Source organism: Ornithorhynchus anatinus, chromosome X1, assembly GCF_004115215.2.
Source record: "Ornithorhynchus anatinus isolate Pmale09 chromosome X1, mOrnAna1.pri.v4, whole genome shotgun sequence".
Taxonomy (NCBI): domain Eukaryota; kingdom Metazoa; phylum Chordata; class Mammalia; order Monotremata; family Ornithorhynchidae; genus Ornithorhynchus; species Ornithorhynchus anatinus.
In genome coordinates, this window is record NC_041749.1 from 71535791 (window position 1) to 71551206 (window position 15416).

Here is a 15416-nt window from a genome sequence, read left to right on the forward strand (position 1 = left end):
AGCCTCAGGCACCACTGCAACAAATTTTTATCTCTCTGTCTCATCCTTATTCCTGATACCCTCTCAACAGTGAAAAGCATGCTACAGAAGCATGAGGAAAAGTCTGTCCCAAGTCTCAAGGATTTAGGAAAAAAATAGTCTAAGTAAAGATAATTACTGTATTCCAAGCATTTATAATTCAGTACTCCCAGGTCTCTGATAACGTGGAGGTTGTGTTCCTGCAAAGCCCCGCGTGAAGGATAACTCGTGCTGTTGGGCTCACTCATCCTGTTGCCTCATGCATGCACACAAGCACTTTGTTTGGTAATGCAGCATGCTGAGCCCAAATAACCTTGAGTTGTCAGAACATGCCCTAATCGTGGTGTTCTGTCTACGAGAGGCACTACAGCAAAGGTGCATATAAAGAGAGCATTTTGGCAAGGCCACCGCATTTTTGGAACTTTTCTCAAGAGAAACTTCATCTTGGAAGAAGCAGCTTCAGCAACATCACCATCTTTTGTGGGAAACACTTCTTGGTTTTTTCCTTCCTCTTGTAAACATTTTGCTGCTTCCAGTTTTTCCCCTAAAGGGTATATTCTGCAGGTGAGTGGGTAGGAATCCAAACTGTATGCTGTAGCTCAGCATTGGCAAAAAACAGGGTCCCTCAACTTGCAAATGGGTGAATGCCTTCTGCATTTAAAAGCCGTATGGAAGCCATATAAGCTTAATTGCCTAAATTATTAGAAAGCACTACATGTGTTTAATAGCAGTGGGTTAGTTATGTGAATTTATATTCACACTGAAATTCTATCAATGTATTAACCAAGAAGTTTTCAAGGAATGTCGTTCTGGACTTTACTTTGCATTTATAGGTATACAAATGATCCATTTACTTTCCATCGTGGATATTGTTGTTCTCAATTTAAGATATTGTTTTGTTTAATTTAGGTGCAAAGTATATGCGAAAAAGGCTTACAGGTGGGACAATCCAAAGTAGCAATTCTTGGCAACCCATCCATGGGTAACTATTTTTATTTTCTTACTGCTTACATTTGACTGATTTTTTTTAAATTATCATTTTCAGTATGTATTATTGTTCATGTTCTTGCAATTAAGTTTGGGACTGTCTTACAATGCACCTGCAAAAGGAGTATAGTACCTATCCATTTTCTTCGATACCAATTTAATCTTCGATTAGTAAGAGAAAGTAACTGCAGCTATTGCCACCTTTAATTATCTGGTGGTCTGATTAAATTAGAAAGAAGAGGAATGGGCATAATCAGGGTGGTGAGGGGAAAGATGGAATGTACATGTCAAAAAGCTTTGTGCTCAGTCTCAGATAGGGAGGACCCCAGAATTCCTGTCAAGAATGAGTCTGAGTCATTTTCTTCATTAGCACAAATAAGCACACTGTGAGATGCAAATTACCAGTTTCTAGTTGCTGAGGAAAAAACTGTGAGGATTAATAATAGGCACAGTCCCTCCCTGCCCTTGTTCAGCTCATAATCTAAAATTGGGAAAGAAAATGCACACAGAAAAAAATCCAACTCAATTCCCAGTAAAGCGTACTCACTCATAATTGAAGTGCTTCAGGTATCAGATAATAGCCTTTTCATGGAAAACTTCCTGCACAGCACTTCAAAGTGGTAACTGTACACTGAAATTCAGAAGAGATTAAAAAGACTGCATAGCTGCACCTCATTTTCTTTTCCTGTGGCTGCAGAGGGAAATGGGGACAATCTGTTTCTTGGCTGGTTGCTGAAGAGTGTGGGGGATGGCCAGGACACAGGCCTCACCCTGCCATCAATCAGTGGTATTTATTAAGCATTTATCATGCTTGGGGGAGTACAGTATAACAGAGTTGGTAGACATGTCTCCTCTCCACAATGAGCTTATAGTCTAGAGGTGGGGGGATGCCATGTCCTGGGACCTCTGGTTTTATGAAGATCCTGTGCTGCATGGACTGCTCCTTGCTTCTTTGCTGTGGTACATTGTAGAATAAATGCGATACTTGCAATTTATATGTGTGTGTGTGTATATATGTGTGTGTGTGTTATATATATATATATATATATATATATATATATATAAAACTGGGTTTTCAGAGGGGAGTGTTCTCAATTTTTGTAGTCTTCCAAGAAATCACTGCCTCTAAGATTCAGGAACAATATTTGGAGATTTATTTTCTCTTTGCCTTATTAAGTAGCTGCTGTGGTATTAAATGCTTATGGTGTACCTAGCACTATGCTAAGCAATGGGGTAGAAATAAGACAATCAGATCGGACACAATCCCTGTGTACTGAATTTTGCCCCAGTGTACTGGATTTAAATTTTAAAACTATCACTAAGACTTCTATTTCCTCCACTAGGTATTTACCTTTCCAAGTATGCTGACTTATTACAAGCTAATCCTTTGGAACCTGGAGCAACGGGTGATGTTGTTGTTTTTAAAATAATAAAGGTAACACTGAATGTCATTTACTGAGGGTAAAAATTGGCCTGGGTTTGCAGTTCACTTAAGTGCCAGAAGGTTATCTAAATGCTACAGAAAATGAAAAATTTCCCATCTCTACTGTTTGATATTCACATTTTATAAAATACATTAACTTCAGCCAATGAAAGTGTAATTTATTAAACACAGACCTAATGAGGTTTATTAACAGTTGCTGTGCTCCATTCCACTGCAAAACAATGAAAGAGAGGGTGTGGTGGTGCTAGCATAGTTCAGTGACTAAGATATTAACTGGATTTTATTATAGCTAGGCAATTCAAATTTTTTTGTTTGGTGCCTCACTCCTTTTGGACCTTAGCCTAGCAGTACAGTATTTTGTTCCAACTTTTATTTCTACACAATGCTTCTTTGTTCCTAAGTGTTGTTTTTTTTCCCCAAAAATGCTTGGGTTCTTTTCTGAGAGGTGATCTGTAGAGAGGATTGATCTTTAGCACTACTAGTGGAATAAAACTGCAGCATATGATCTAACTACAAAATTTTTGATTTCTTTATTTTAGGGAAAAATGAAAAGTGTATATGATCACAAGGGTGTAAAAAATCTGGATTCAACAGTGACTAAAAGTGCTTTGGATCCAACACCGAAGCATGAATGTCATGTGTCAAAGAGTGCTAATAGAATTACTTCACTATTGGCTTACAGAGCATTTGAACTTACTCAAGTAAGTGAATTCAGTTTTAATGTTTTAGATAAACTGTGAAATTTCTCAAAGTTCTTCAAGTTATTAAAATTTGTGAATGTGTTAGTTCTTTAGCCTTGAATAAAATATCGTGGCAGGAAAAAGTTGGTGAATTTGTCTTGATAATTAATTTGGCCTCTACTTATTTTTTAGTATTATTTTTATGAGTATGGTTTTGATGAGCTCAGACGCAGACCAAGGCACGTTTGTCCATATGCTGTTGTATCATTTGCTTATAAGGATGATATTGTACAAGGTCCAAAGTTTTTGCCCGCATCAAGGTAAGATGAAAGAAATTGTTATACTGTTTTCACAGAAAGGTTTTTTACCAATTGTTTTTATGGTGTCCATTGTCTCAATTTAATGTTACAGCTAAAATGAACTCTAAAATTTTGCTTATAAAGCAAATTGGCAATTCCCTTCTCTTCATGATTTTTTGTAGTATTTAGATGTAACAATTTAGATTGAGCTACTCTAAGATGAAACAGCCTATTTCATGATTCACTTCAACGGCTATCTCTCCGAGGATGATTTCCCAAGTCTACCTCTTCAGCCCTGATCTCTCTCTCCTCTGCAGTCTTGCATTTCCTCCTGTCTTCAGGACATCTCTGCCTAGATGTCTTGCCGACACCTCAAATTTAGTATGTCCAAAACAGAACTCTTCATTTTCCCACTCAAACCCTGTCCTTCCTGGATTTTTCCATCTCTGTAGACACCACCATATCCCGGTCTCACAAGCCCCTAACTTTGGTGCTATTGTCTATTCCTCTTTGACATTCAACCCACACATTCAATCTTTCATCAGATCCTGTTGGTTCTACCGTCACAACATCTCTAGAATCCATCCTTTCTTCTCCAACTTACATCTTGCCTTGACTACTGCATCAGCTTCCTCACTGACCTCCCTGCCTCCTTTCTGTCCTCATGCCAATTCATACTTTGCTGATGTATCATTGAATACATCATGAACATTTCCTTTTTTTAAAAAAAAAAAGTTCAGCCCATGTCTTTCCATTCCTTTAAAAACCTCCATCCAGTGCCGCATCAAACAAAATCCTCACCATTGGCTTTAAGGCACTCCGTCAGCTCTTCCCCTACTTTGCCTTGCTGATCTCCTGCTAAAGCCTGGCCCAAACCCTTTGTTCCTCTAACGCCAACTTACTCACTCTACTTTGATCTCATCTGTCTTGCTGACTCCTTGCCCAGATCCTGTCTCTGGCCTGGAACTGTGTTCCCATTCATATCTGACAGACCATCACTTTTCCTACCTTCAAGGTCATCCTAAAATCATATCTCCAAGAGGCTTTCCCTAAATAAACCCTCATTTCCTGTACTCCCTCTCCCTTCTATCTTGTCCAGGCACCTGGATCTATATCCCCCTAAACTCTTGATATTCTCCCCACCCTCAGCACTTACGTACACATCCTTATGTACACACTTTGCCATTACTTCTATCTGACTAATTTCAATGTCTGTCTCCCCCTCTAAACTGTAAGCTCCTTGTAGGCAGGGATCATGACTACTAATGCTCTTGTATTGTACTCTCCCAAGTGCTTAGTATAGTGCTCTGCACCCTCTAAATGCTCGGAAAATACCACTGACAGGTTATTGCTCAGTTGACTCAAAAATAAAATATGTTGAACATAATACCATTTTATATTTTTTTTCAGATCAGTTGGCTTTAATTCAGATAGAAGTGTAGGTAAGGCTTATTAAATTTGATTTTTGGTAGTATACAGAATAATTTAATAGTCTGCATGGTGTAAGAATTAGAAGAAAGTTCTATTTCATCGTATGGTTGTTTTCCATAGTATTAAATGTGTCAGGTGCTGAAGCTGTCTACTTTTCAATGCATGGAGCAAAACATCCACCCCACCCTCAGCCAGAAATTAAAATATCCCCAAAATTGTGCAGGTATTTCATGATCTGATTAATAGGCATGTCATTGGTATAGTCTATGTGCATACTGTCCCCTAAAAATAATTCATGAAAAATCCTATTTGTGCTGAAGAAATATTTGGCCATATCTGCAGAAATTTCTCACTTGTAATGATGTAATTTCAGGTTCTGTGGTTAATATATCACAAACTAAAAGCAGCTGTTTATGTTTATTGAGCCATAAACTAACCCACAGATCAAATGAATTGAGTTGAAATGAATGATCATGTCAGAAGGGACTTGAGTTTAATCGGTATCATGGTTGCATAAAGCTGACCATGCTATTGATCAGTCTCACTTAGGTTTGTAAACCCAGAAAGATTTTAACAACATTTTTTGGAATTCTAAGTTACTATAGATTTTTTTTTTCCATGCAGTTATTGTTACATCTGTAATACAGCTCACACTTGGGTAAAGTGCTTTAGGGCAATTTGTGCATTAATTTTTGTTTCATTAGAATTTTGATTAGAAATTTGGATTCATGCTATGAATTTTACCAAAATGTCCCTACTAAATTGTAAATAGGAAGTGTGGGGTTTTTCATTTCTCCATTTAGGGCTTGTTGTGAGGTGGCCCCTTTCCTTTATGTCATCAGTACCTTTCTTTTCTGGTCAGGGTTCAAGAATAAATCAGATTTGATTGCTATTGCATTCTTTCTTGCATAGATAAACCTAATTACACCTTGTGGAGAGGACAGCTTTTAAATAAAGGGAAACTTTTGTGCTATGCTTCCTTGAAGTCAGCAACCCGCCCTTTCCTACCCTTCAAGCTGTAAGTATTAATTGCAAATTGCTAGAAAGTGGTTCTGAATAGGGAGTTTTTGCTCTTTTCAAAATCTAGGAAGAGTAAGGATATTAACTTTATTTTGAGTATGGAAGATCTGAAGAGTAGTATTGGGGGAATTAATGAGGCTTAATTCTGTGGTCAGGGAAGTCGGCTCTCTCTCTCTCTCTCCCCCCTCCTCTCCCTTCCCTTCCCCTCCCCCCCCAACCCCGCCTCCCTCCAGGCAGGAAACCTGTTCCTGGTCTAGGGTCCAACATGTTTGTTTCCCTTGGGGATGGGATAGAGCTGTGATCTGGAGCCCTGTTACAGCTTCAGCTTTCAGCTTGGCCCATTTTACAGTGAGGGATGAGGTAGAGGGTCCAAAAAGCTGTGGGTACACAGCTAATGGTTTCATCCCTAAAATCTGTTGTATGGGATCCTGTGGACTCCTACCCCTAGATCGTACATGTGACCCAGGAATCTACTTTCTCCCTTGTAGCAGGCCCCTCTCTCTGCAGGAGAAGGCTTTTTTTAGCCTCTCTGTTACACAGACTCCAAAAGCTATTACAGATGGAACCTGATGCCTATGGCCCATTTTTTGATCCTGGGAGGGGATCCAGGGAGGGGATCCAGGAAGCCCTGCTTGACACCTACCTTGGGGTCAGAAATGGGAGCAGTGAGTTTAATCCTCTTGTAGCCTGTTTTCTGTTCTGGAAGGGCCTATTTTCAGACCTTGGACAGGACCCAAGCATTTCTTTTCCATTTGCAGTCTGTTCTTTGATCTGGAAAGAAGCCAAAAATAACTCTCTGCAGTGCAAGGATTGAGGCTCCAGGGGGCAGAGGTGATTCTTGACTCATGTTTCTGACCTTCAGTTAGAGTTAAAATGGGGTCTTGTGTACTCTTCCCTAGGAATAGAAAATGAAGGATGTGGGTCCCCCACAATAGATTCAAGTCTGCCTTGTACTGCCATTGGTAATAACTGATGGCTACTGCAGTTCCCTACTCAGTTCCTAACTAATTCTTGACATTTTTATCATTTGCTTTATAAACTATAAAAATAGTGGAATTTGCATGCCTAGTTTTGTGTGTTTTTTAAAATAGCGAGAGATTTGATCATCTCTCATTCACCCCCATTGTTCAGTAAGTCACCAAATTGATTTATACCTTAAATTTGAATGAGAGCATGGATGCCAGGGGAATGATGGGGCTATCATATCCCTCCTTGCTGACCTTCCTGCATCCTGTCTCTCCCTTTGCCAGTCCATACTTTTTTTTAAATGGTATTTGTAACGCATTTACTGTATGTCAAATACTATTCTAAGTGCTGGGGTAGAGTCAAGTGAATTAGGTTGGACACAGTCCCTGTCCCACATGGGGCTCATGGACTCCTAGCTTGGCTCCTTGTATCCTCCCCAGCACTTAGAACAGTGCTTTGTACATAGCGCTTAACAAATGCCATTATCATCCCCCAGTTCTTTGGTATGTCCACCCTGTCCCTTTCAGTATGATGTGGGCCTATGGCAAGCTGGTTCCTGGCCTAGACTGTCTCTCTGGCCTTAGTTCCTATCTCTCCTGTGTGCATTTATATGTGTGTCTAGCCTTCTACATGTCCACCATCTTTATTTTTTCCCATGCCCTACCTCCTGGGATTACCCGCTCCCAAGTGAGCCCATGCTTGAAATGACAAGCTGGCACTTTGGAATTTGAGTGAGTTACTGAATACAAGAGGCAAACTTCTGGGCATTTTGGAAAAAAAAATGCTCATTTTATGGTGCAATTAACAGCTTGTTTTCACATTAACAAAGAGGGCTCTGCACATTGGACACCAGCAGCTGAAAAGGAGAGGTGCCTTTCAGTACCATGGCTAGGCCTTTGGCTCTCCAAATTCTGCTTCCATAATGTGTACTGACTCTTTGACCCTAGAGTCTAAAAGCAGGTAGGCAGGGGGAAATCAAGATTGTTGTGGTTGATGCAGAATTGGGACTCTCTCTCAAGTAGATTGACACTTGTTCAGTAGACACTTGCTTTAAGTAGAAATGTGATTAAAATATTTTCAAAAGACCCCTTTTCTCCTAAAATTATTTGCTTTGTAAGTATTCTTCATTATTGATTTGGGGGGTGAGATTAGTATATTTAGGGAGGCTTCATTTTGTAAGAAAATATGTATTTTAGGTTCCATTATGTTTATTGTGTTTCTCTGGTTGCAAAGTACACCTTGCTGAGCCCTCTATAATTGATTTCTTTTATCTACTCCAGTGCTTAGGACAGTACTTGGCACAGAGCAAGCATTTAGTAAATCAAAGATTTATTGCACTTACTGTGTACCATCATTTTTATTCAGGTGCTTGCTCAATAGATGAATTGCCAGCCCAGAGAGTGTCCCATGTGCTCCATAACAGTGTATCCTTAAGTCAGCTAAAAACCCAGAGTATTTTCTGAGCTGGAGTGGCCAAGGCTCTGGATAGATTGGAGGCTTGCCGACATGCTCAGGGGATCCGGCCCAGCACAAGCCCATTTCTCTATTTCCAGATCTTTGGGAGATGCCAGCCTCCATAGACTCTACAAAACATTAGGTAGCACCCTGGACCTGGGGCACCTACTGCTTTCCCAGGGTAGCTGAAGTACCTCTTGGTGCCTTGGGGGCCAAAGCATCTCAGTCTTGTGCCATTTCTTAGTACCTTAAATAGAGCATCAGAAATAGAGCCCAAGGGCTTGAACTGCCAGCTTTGTGCTGGTAGCAGAATCATACTGCCAGTGCAAAGCAGCTGCCATATCCCTATGTCACACCTACAAATAGTGCTGTCTTTCTACACACAGCATCAGAAGAAGAGCAGTTGTACTGCTCTATCTCTGTCCCTCCCCTCCTCCACTGGGTTTTACTCTATTTCTCTGTTTGGGTGGGTGAGAGAACTCATTCCCTTTCTAGAGTCAAAATTTTGAACTGGTTTTTTTTTTTTTGAAAAGAGCTTATTAAAATAAAATTTCTGGGGTCTTTTGAACTTGGTTCTAAAGGATACAGGGTGTGAAACTTAGCAATTTTGATTCCTTATCACCTTTCATTTTTGGTTTTGTTTCTATTTTACATATCATGTGGGCTTGCCTGATTTTTATTGAAAGGGGGTTAATTCATGTAGTTCTAATACATTTTGTGTTGATTATGAATTATTGTCCTCTAGTGTATTATAAGGCTAGAATAGTCCCTTCCATGTCATAACAACTTGTTGAGAGACATTGACAAAGTCTCCCATAAAACTGTTCCTGTGTTTTTCATAAGTTCTTGATGCCAGGCTAAATAATTCCTGGCTCAGATGGTATATGTATTGCCTTTTCAGAAAGTCTGTAAGCCCGTCAAAGGCAGGGACTATCTCTATCTGTTACCGATTTGTGCATTCCAAGCGTTTAGTACAGTGCTCTGCACATAGTAAGCGCTCAATAAATACTAATGAACGAATGAATGTTTTTTCTTACCAAATGTCTTTAGAGCAGAATAGCATTAGCGAAGCCCCAAATTTCAAGTTATTTACATGTGTGATCTGTCACAATTTCAAACACCTACTATGTCCAGAACACTGTACTAAGAGCGTGAGCAAATACAGTAGAGGTAAGATATGATCCTTGCTCTTAGGTAACTGACAATTTGAAGGTGAAACAAGTAAACGTAAATGACCTACAAATAGCAGAGCAGGAGGGAAGACATAGATGCATCTTGTACTAGCAAGGGAAAACAAGTTAATGAATAAATTGAGAACATAAATTGACATGTACCTTAGTGTAAAAGGTGGCATTTGGGATGGTATGACCTATAAGTGGGTTTCTGGAGGAATGTAGTTGATTTGGATCAAGATTCAAATGGATTTGGCATGGGGGAGGAATTCTAGGCAAGTGGTAGTTAAGTATAGGGCACAGTGAGGCAGTTATTTTGGGAGGAGCCAGAAGCATGATCTGGGGTGAAGCAAATGAAGAGAGCAGATATGTTAGAAGGAGGTTGTTAGTGAAAAAACTTGGACATGGTAGCTCTTGAGGATTTCAAGGGGTGGAGAGAGACTTGGCCTGAATGACATTTTAGGGAAATGCTCCTACCAGCAGGGTGTGGTTGTAGACTGAAGAGGAGACAGGTTGGAGGCAGGGAAGCCAGTGAGGAGGTTAATGCAGGAGTCTAGTTGAGATGATGAGAGTTTGGACCAGGGTGGAGAGGAAGGGGTGGAACTGAGAAATAGTGTAGATATTGATCAATTTTGCGGTCTTATTTAATTGCTTATTTTATAAGTATTACAATGAGAGAAACCTGTTACTACTTGAAAATTTCTTTTTTAGTCCTGAGAAGCTAAACGTTGACACTATTATGAGTATTGAACACCTGAAACAGAAAATTCCGTCAGCTCTGTTTTATAAAGAAACATACCTAGGTGCAAAGGAAGGTAAGGTGAAATATTTTACCAAATATTCTCTACACCCATTTGCTCGAGAATTAAAGAACCAATAGGTTTTTTCTTTTCTTTAAACCAGTATTGAAGAGTGGAATGTATTGCAGTCTTTATGAAGTTGTGGAAAAGACAAGAACTGGAAGTAACTTGGAGAATTTAATTCAAAAACTAGAGAAAGAAAAATTAGTGAGTAGAAAAAATATTAAATTTCTTCTTCTTTAAAATTGTGCAGAGTAATGGACAATGGAGAAAAACAACTGGAGACTTGTGCAGTATCCACAAGGTGTTTTCTTCCTCCAACATTTGAGCAACTGTTGGTTGAAGTTCCTATAAGAGAGTGGAGTAGAATCCACAACTGCCTGACCAGTAATCCTCTATATTTGAAGCAGGCATATTTCTCTGCTCCTAGATTGTCTGCTTGCAGAAGGAGTATGCTCACTTCTCCAGAATTCTTAAAGGTGTATTAAAAACCAATTGGATTATGTGTTTATTGGAGTGATGGAGGAGCTTTGTGTATGATAATTAGAATCATCCTGTACACAGTTAGTTCCTTATGGACAGGGATTGTATCTACCCTCAGTTTTAAAGCACTCAGTCAGCTCATCCCCTCCTATCTTTGCTGATTTCCAGCTAGAACCCAGATCCTATACTTCACTCCTCTAATGCTAGCCTACTCACTGTGCCTCAATTTCATCTGTCTTGCTGCTGAGCCCTTGCCCACTTTCTCCTTCTGGCCTGGAACTCCCTCCCCCTTCATAGCTGACAGACCACTTCTCTCCTTACCTTCAAAGTCTTGTTAAAATCACATCTCCTCCAAGAGGCCTTCCCCAACTAAGCCCCCTACCTCCTCTCCCTTCTGTCACCTCTGCACTTGGAACTGTACCCTTTAAGTACTTGAAATTCACCCTACCTCAGCCCCACAGCACGTAGTACATATCCATAATGCAAAGTCTGTCTCCCCCTCTAGAGTGTAGTAAGTTCCTTGTGGTCAGGGAATGTTCCTGCCCACTCTATTTTATTGTACTCTCCCAAGTGCTTAGTACAGTGCTCTGCACACAGTAAGGGCTCAATAAATACCATTGATTGACCTTTTCAGAGTTCTACTGTTTTCTTTACCTGAATCTGGGGCTTTTGTAGTAAGTTTCTATTAGCATATCATCCAGATAATTTAGGCTACAGAAATCCCCACTGTATTTTCAATGTTGGACTTTTTTGCACGTGCATGTGTATGAGCAAGGTATTCATTTGGCCTAAACGATCTGGTTAATAAATTAGTTTAGACTGGTCTTGCAAGGTGCAAGGGGTTCCTTCTAATGTTCTGGGACACAATGAATAATAGGACATCTGTCTGTTTACATATATACACACACACATGTATTTTTTTTTTATCCTGAACATGTAGGTTCTTGTTAGACCTCTAGGAGACAGAGGCTATCTTTTCCTTCTCTCTCCTTGTCAGATGTCTTCTCCATATGGTAAGTTTTTTTTTTTTTTTTTTTTTAAAGCAGTTCATTGAAAATATACAGGATTCCCAATCATGACTTCTGTTTTGTTTTTTTTAGAGCAACCGAACACCAAGTCTCACATCTTACATGCATTGTTTCTCTTTCAAGAGCCTAGAGGTGTAGTGAATCGTAAGTGGATTTTTTTATTGACTATATTAAAAAAAAAACCAACAACCTCATTGATTTCTCCTGTTTTAGAATTCATATTTATCATCCCTCTACTATCTCAGGTAATTCTTCTGGCTGCAGTTCCTTGTCCCTTTTTCTCTGCCTTCACTCATATATCTCGTGTTTGGCAGGCAGTATAAGCTGAGGTCAGGGGGTTGGTCAAGGTGGTTTAAACTGTCAAAACCTGACCAAGATTCCATCCCAACTGCCATCAATGGGCCTGGTTCCCAGCTGTCTGCATATGCGGTGAGGTTGGTGGTATGGGTGAGTGTTGAGACAGTGGAGTTGTCTTTATCTGCTGTTAGGTTTCCTCTCCGTTGAACAGACCGGCAGATGCTTTTCAGAAAACCAATTTTTCTACCTTTGGCCAAAAGGAAGAATCTGGGTGATGACTTTTCTTTTAGGGATTTACCTAAATCTTATGAGTGTGTATCAACAAAGAAGCTTTTACACAGGACACATTTCACAAACATAATTTGAGTAGCAGTTTGAATAATCATTCACTTATCTGGCAGCTAAGTTAAACAAGAATTGTTGCTCAGGAGGTCCACGTTATTTATAACTTACTCAGAATGTCAACCATAAACTTTCTTGCAGTGGAAAACGTAATAAGACCTCAAGGAGGCAGGTCATAGATAGGAGCTGCAAGCCATCTTTTGCCAAAGAAGGTAGGGGGAGGAGAATTGTAAGGACTGCTAAGGTATTTAGCCTAACAATGGGTTTGGTCTATACTGTTCTGCCTAGAAGCTTGCGGTTTGTCAAATATTGAGGAATATGGTTAGTCTTTTGAATGACCATACTTCAGGTTATAACAAAGGGCTTATGTGGAGTTTTTAAATTACACCCCATTCCAGCTTTACAACACATCAGTGACATTCTCTGTGTACCTCTGGTACTTGGTTTAGGTGGTGGGAAATGGGAGGAGATGGAATAGTGCATGGGAGTTATGGGGAAATAAACTATTTTCTAAGCCACAGTGGGAGGAGAAGGGGGAAAAATAATTAAAGAGGGTGGGGTGGAGAGATGGAACTCGAATGGGTGGTGGAGAGGAAAGGCTATCTGATCTCTAGAGACAAGTTGACCCATCCATTTTACTTCCAGTGGAGTAAAAGTTAGCCCTTCTGTTGTGGAATCCCACTGACTGAATAGAAATATGCTAAATGCAATTATATTATTGATCTATAACTGATAGAGAATGCAATTCTATACAGGATATCTGAGCTAGGTTCAGGAGCTAATCCCCTTTTCATACAATTATTCCTCTAAGAAAATTGGTTCTGAGTTGTAATATTTCAATTTAAAAAGTTTTCATGAATAAATTGTATTGTAAGTATGAGGAATGCCATTAGAAGGTAATATAACTAGGTGGTTAGCAGCGGATGGTGGGTGGGGCTGTGTCTCTGGGTTCCCTTTGAGACTGAGAGTGAGCTTTATCTTTTATCCCAAATCTTTGAGAAGGGAATGGAAGATTGCGTCTATAATTGTATGGCCAAGGAATAGAAAAACCCAGAGTGGTAGGCTGTGGAGACAAGAGCAGTGGTGGCTTATGAATGCATTTATGTTTAGAGGTTTTCTTTTTATTGGCCTTGCTGTGTGACAAGCAGGTAGGGGCCCTGGGGACTTGAGGGAGATTACAGACACCAAGTGGAGGCCGGTGAACCCAGGAGTCGATGATTGAGCAGAAGGGAGACCAAAATTGTGTAGCAGGTGAGGGCAAATGAAGTGACAGAAGTAGGCCTGGGTCCTGGATTTCTGCTCTGCCTGTTATTTTTTTTTTGGGTTTGACACCTTTCAGGATTCCTCTCTGTTCCAGGTCAACTGGAGTTTTCTCAGCCCCGTTTTTGACTGATAGTAGAATTTGTGGTTTGAATCCTGTTGTTCAGCTTCACACCTGATTGATTCAGTCCTCAGAGTTTGCTTTTATACCCTGATTGTTCAAGAGTTTTTTTCAATTTAAAAGAAGAAACTGAACCCCTACAGTTTCAGGATTCACCTGAAGTATCCTACCCCTGCCTTATTTTTGCTTTCCCTGCAATACACACAGATATATGGAGGCCTGCCTGCAGCAGAGCAAGTGACAAAAGAAAAGCGCTCTGGCTTCAAGGCTGGGAGCATCAAGCAAGTCTTTATCATCTGCTCTAGCTTCTGCCTAGTTCCTTCTAGTATATGCTCGTATTAGCTACTGTAATTGGCTGTACCCACTGAGATCAGTCCCATTTATTTGAATTTTTAGCACTAATCCTAATCTTGGGATTGGTGGGCACTCTGTCGTGTCATAATTCTGTTTTCAATCAGTGGTATTATTGAGCACTTACTGTGTGCAGAGCACTGTACCAAGCTCTTGGGAGAGTAAAATACAATAGAGTTGACAGACACTTTCCCTGCCCACAAGGAGCTTACAGTCCTTGGGGAAGACAGATATTAAAATAAATTTTGGATATGTTTATGTGTTGTGGGGTTGAGGGTGGGTGAATAAATGGTACAAATCCAAGTGTAAATACAATGCTCTGCACACAGTAAGAACTCAGTAAATACGATTGATAGCAAGGATGCCTCAGAAAGAAGAGGTGGTTGGGGAAAAGTGGGCTTAATCAGGGAAGGCCTCTTTGAGGAGAGGTGAGAGTTTTAAGCCAGAGGAAGGACGTGGGCAAGGGGTTGATGGTGAGAGAGAGAAGATTGAGGAACAGAGTGTAAGCTGGTATTAGAAGAGTAAAGTGTGCGGGCCAAGTTGTAAGAGACGGTGAGGTGAGGTGGGAGGGCACAAGCCGATGAGTGATTTAAAGTCAATGGTAAGGAATTTCTGTTTCACATGGAGGTGGATGGACAACCACCAGAAGTTTTTGAGGAGTGAACTGACCTTTTTTCAGGAAAAAAAAGTCTGGGCAGTAGAGTGAAGTAAGGACTGGAATGGGGAGAGACAGGAAGCAGGGAGGCCAGTGAAGAGACTGATGCAGTAGTCAAGGCGGCATAAGAGAAGTACTTGGATCAGCGTAGTAGCAACTTGGATGGAGAGGAAAAGGTGGATTTTAGCAGTGTTGTGAAGGCAGAACTGATGGGATTTGGTGAGAATTAATATGTGGATTGAATGAGAGTAGTGCTGTGGTTATGAGAACCACGTGGTTAGAGAAGCAGCGTGGCTCAGTGGAAAGAGCACGGGCTTTGGAGTCAGAGGTCAAGAGTTTGAATCCCAGCTCTGCCACTTGTCAGCTGTGTGACTGTGGGCAAGTCACTTAACTTCTCTGTGCCTCAGTTACCTCATCTGTAAAATGGGGATTAAGACTGTGAGCCCCAGGTGGGACATCCTGATTCCCCTGTGTCTACCCCAGCGCTTAGAACAGTGCTCGGCACATAGTAAGCGCTTAACAAATACCAACATTATTATTATTATTATTCTCTGTGCCCCAGTTACCTCATCTGTAAAATGGGGATGAAGACTGTGAGCCCCACGTG

At 40.5% G+C, this 15416-nt stretch overlaps 1 protein-coding gene across 5 annotated transcripts in view; it reads left to right on the forward strand.

The window, feature by feature from the left end:
* Positions 1–15416, forward strand: part of TASOR (transcription activation suppressor) — a 61922-nt gene that overhangs the window by 18339 nt on the left and 28167 nt on the right. For all 5 annotated transcript variants that reach the window (XM_029050542.2, XM_029050544.2, XM_029050543.2 and 2 more), the window contains exons 5-14: positions 928–1000; positions 2349–2440; positions 2989–3150; positions 3322–3449; positions 4839–4870; positions 5772–5877; positions 10184–10287; positions 10376–10479; positions 11696–11768; positions 11856–11927. In XM_029050542.2, the coding sequence (XP_028906375.1) occupies positions 928–1000; positions 2349–2440; positions 2989–3150; positions 3322–3449; positions 4839–4870; positions 5772–5877; positions 10184–10287; positions 10376–10479; positions 11696–11768; positions 11856–11927 (946 nt within the window). The remainder of the gene's footprint in view (positions 1–927; positions 1001–2348; positions 2441–2988; positions 3151–3321; positions 3450–4838; positions 4871–5771; positions 5878–10183; positions 10288–10375; positions 10480–11695; positions 11769–11855; positions 11928–15416) is intronic.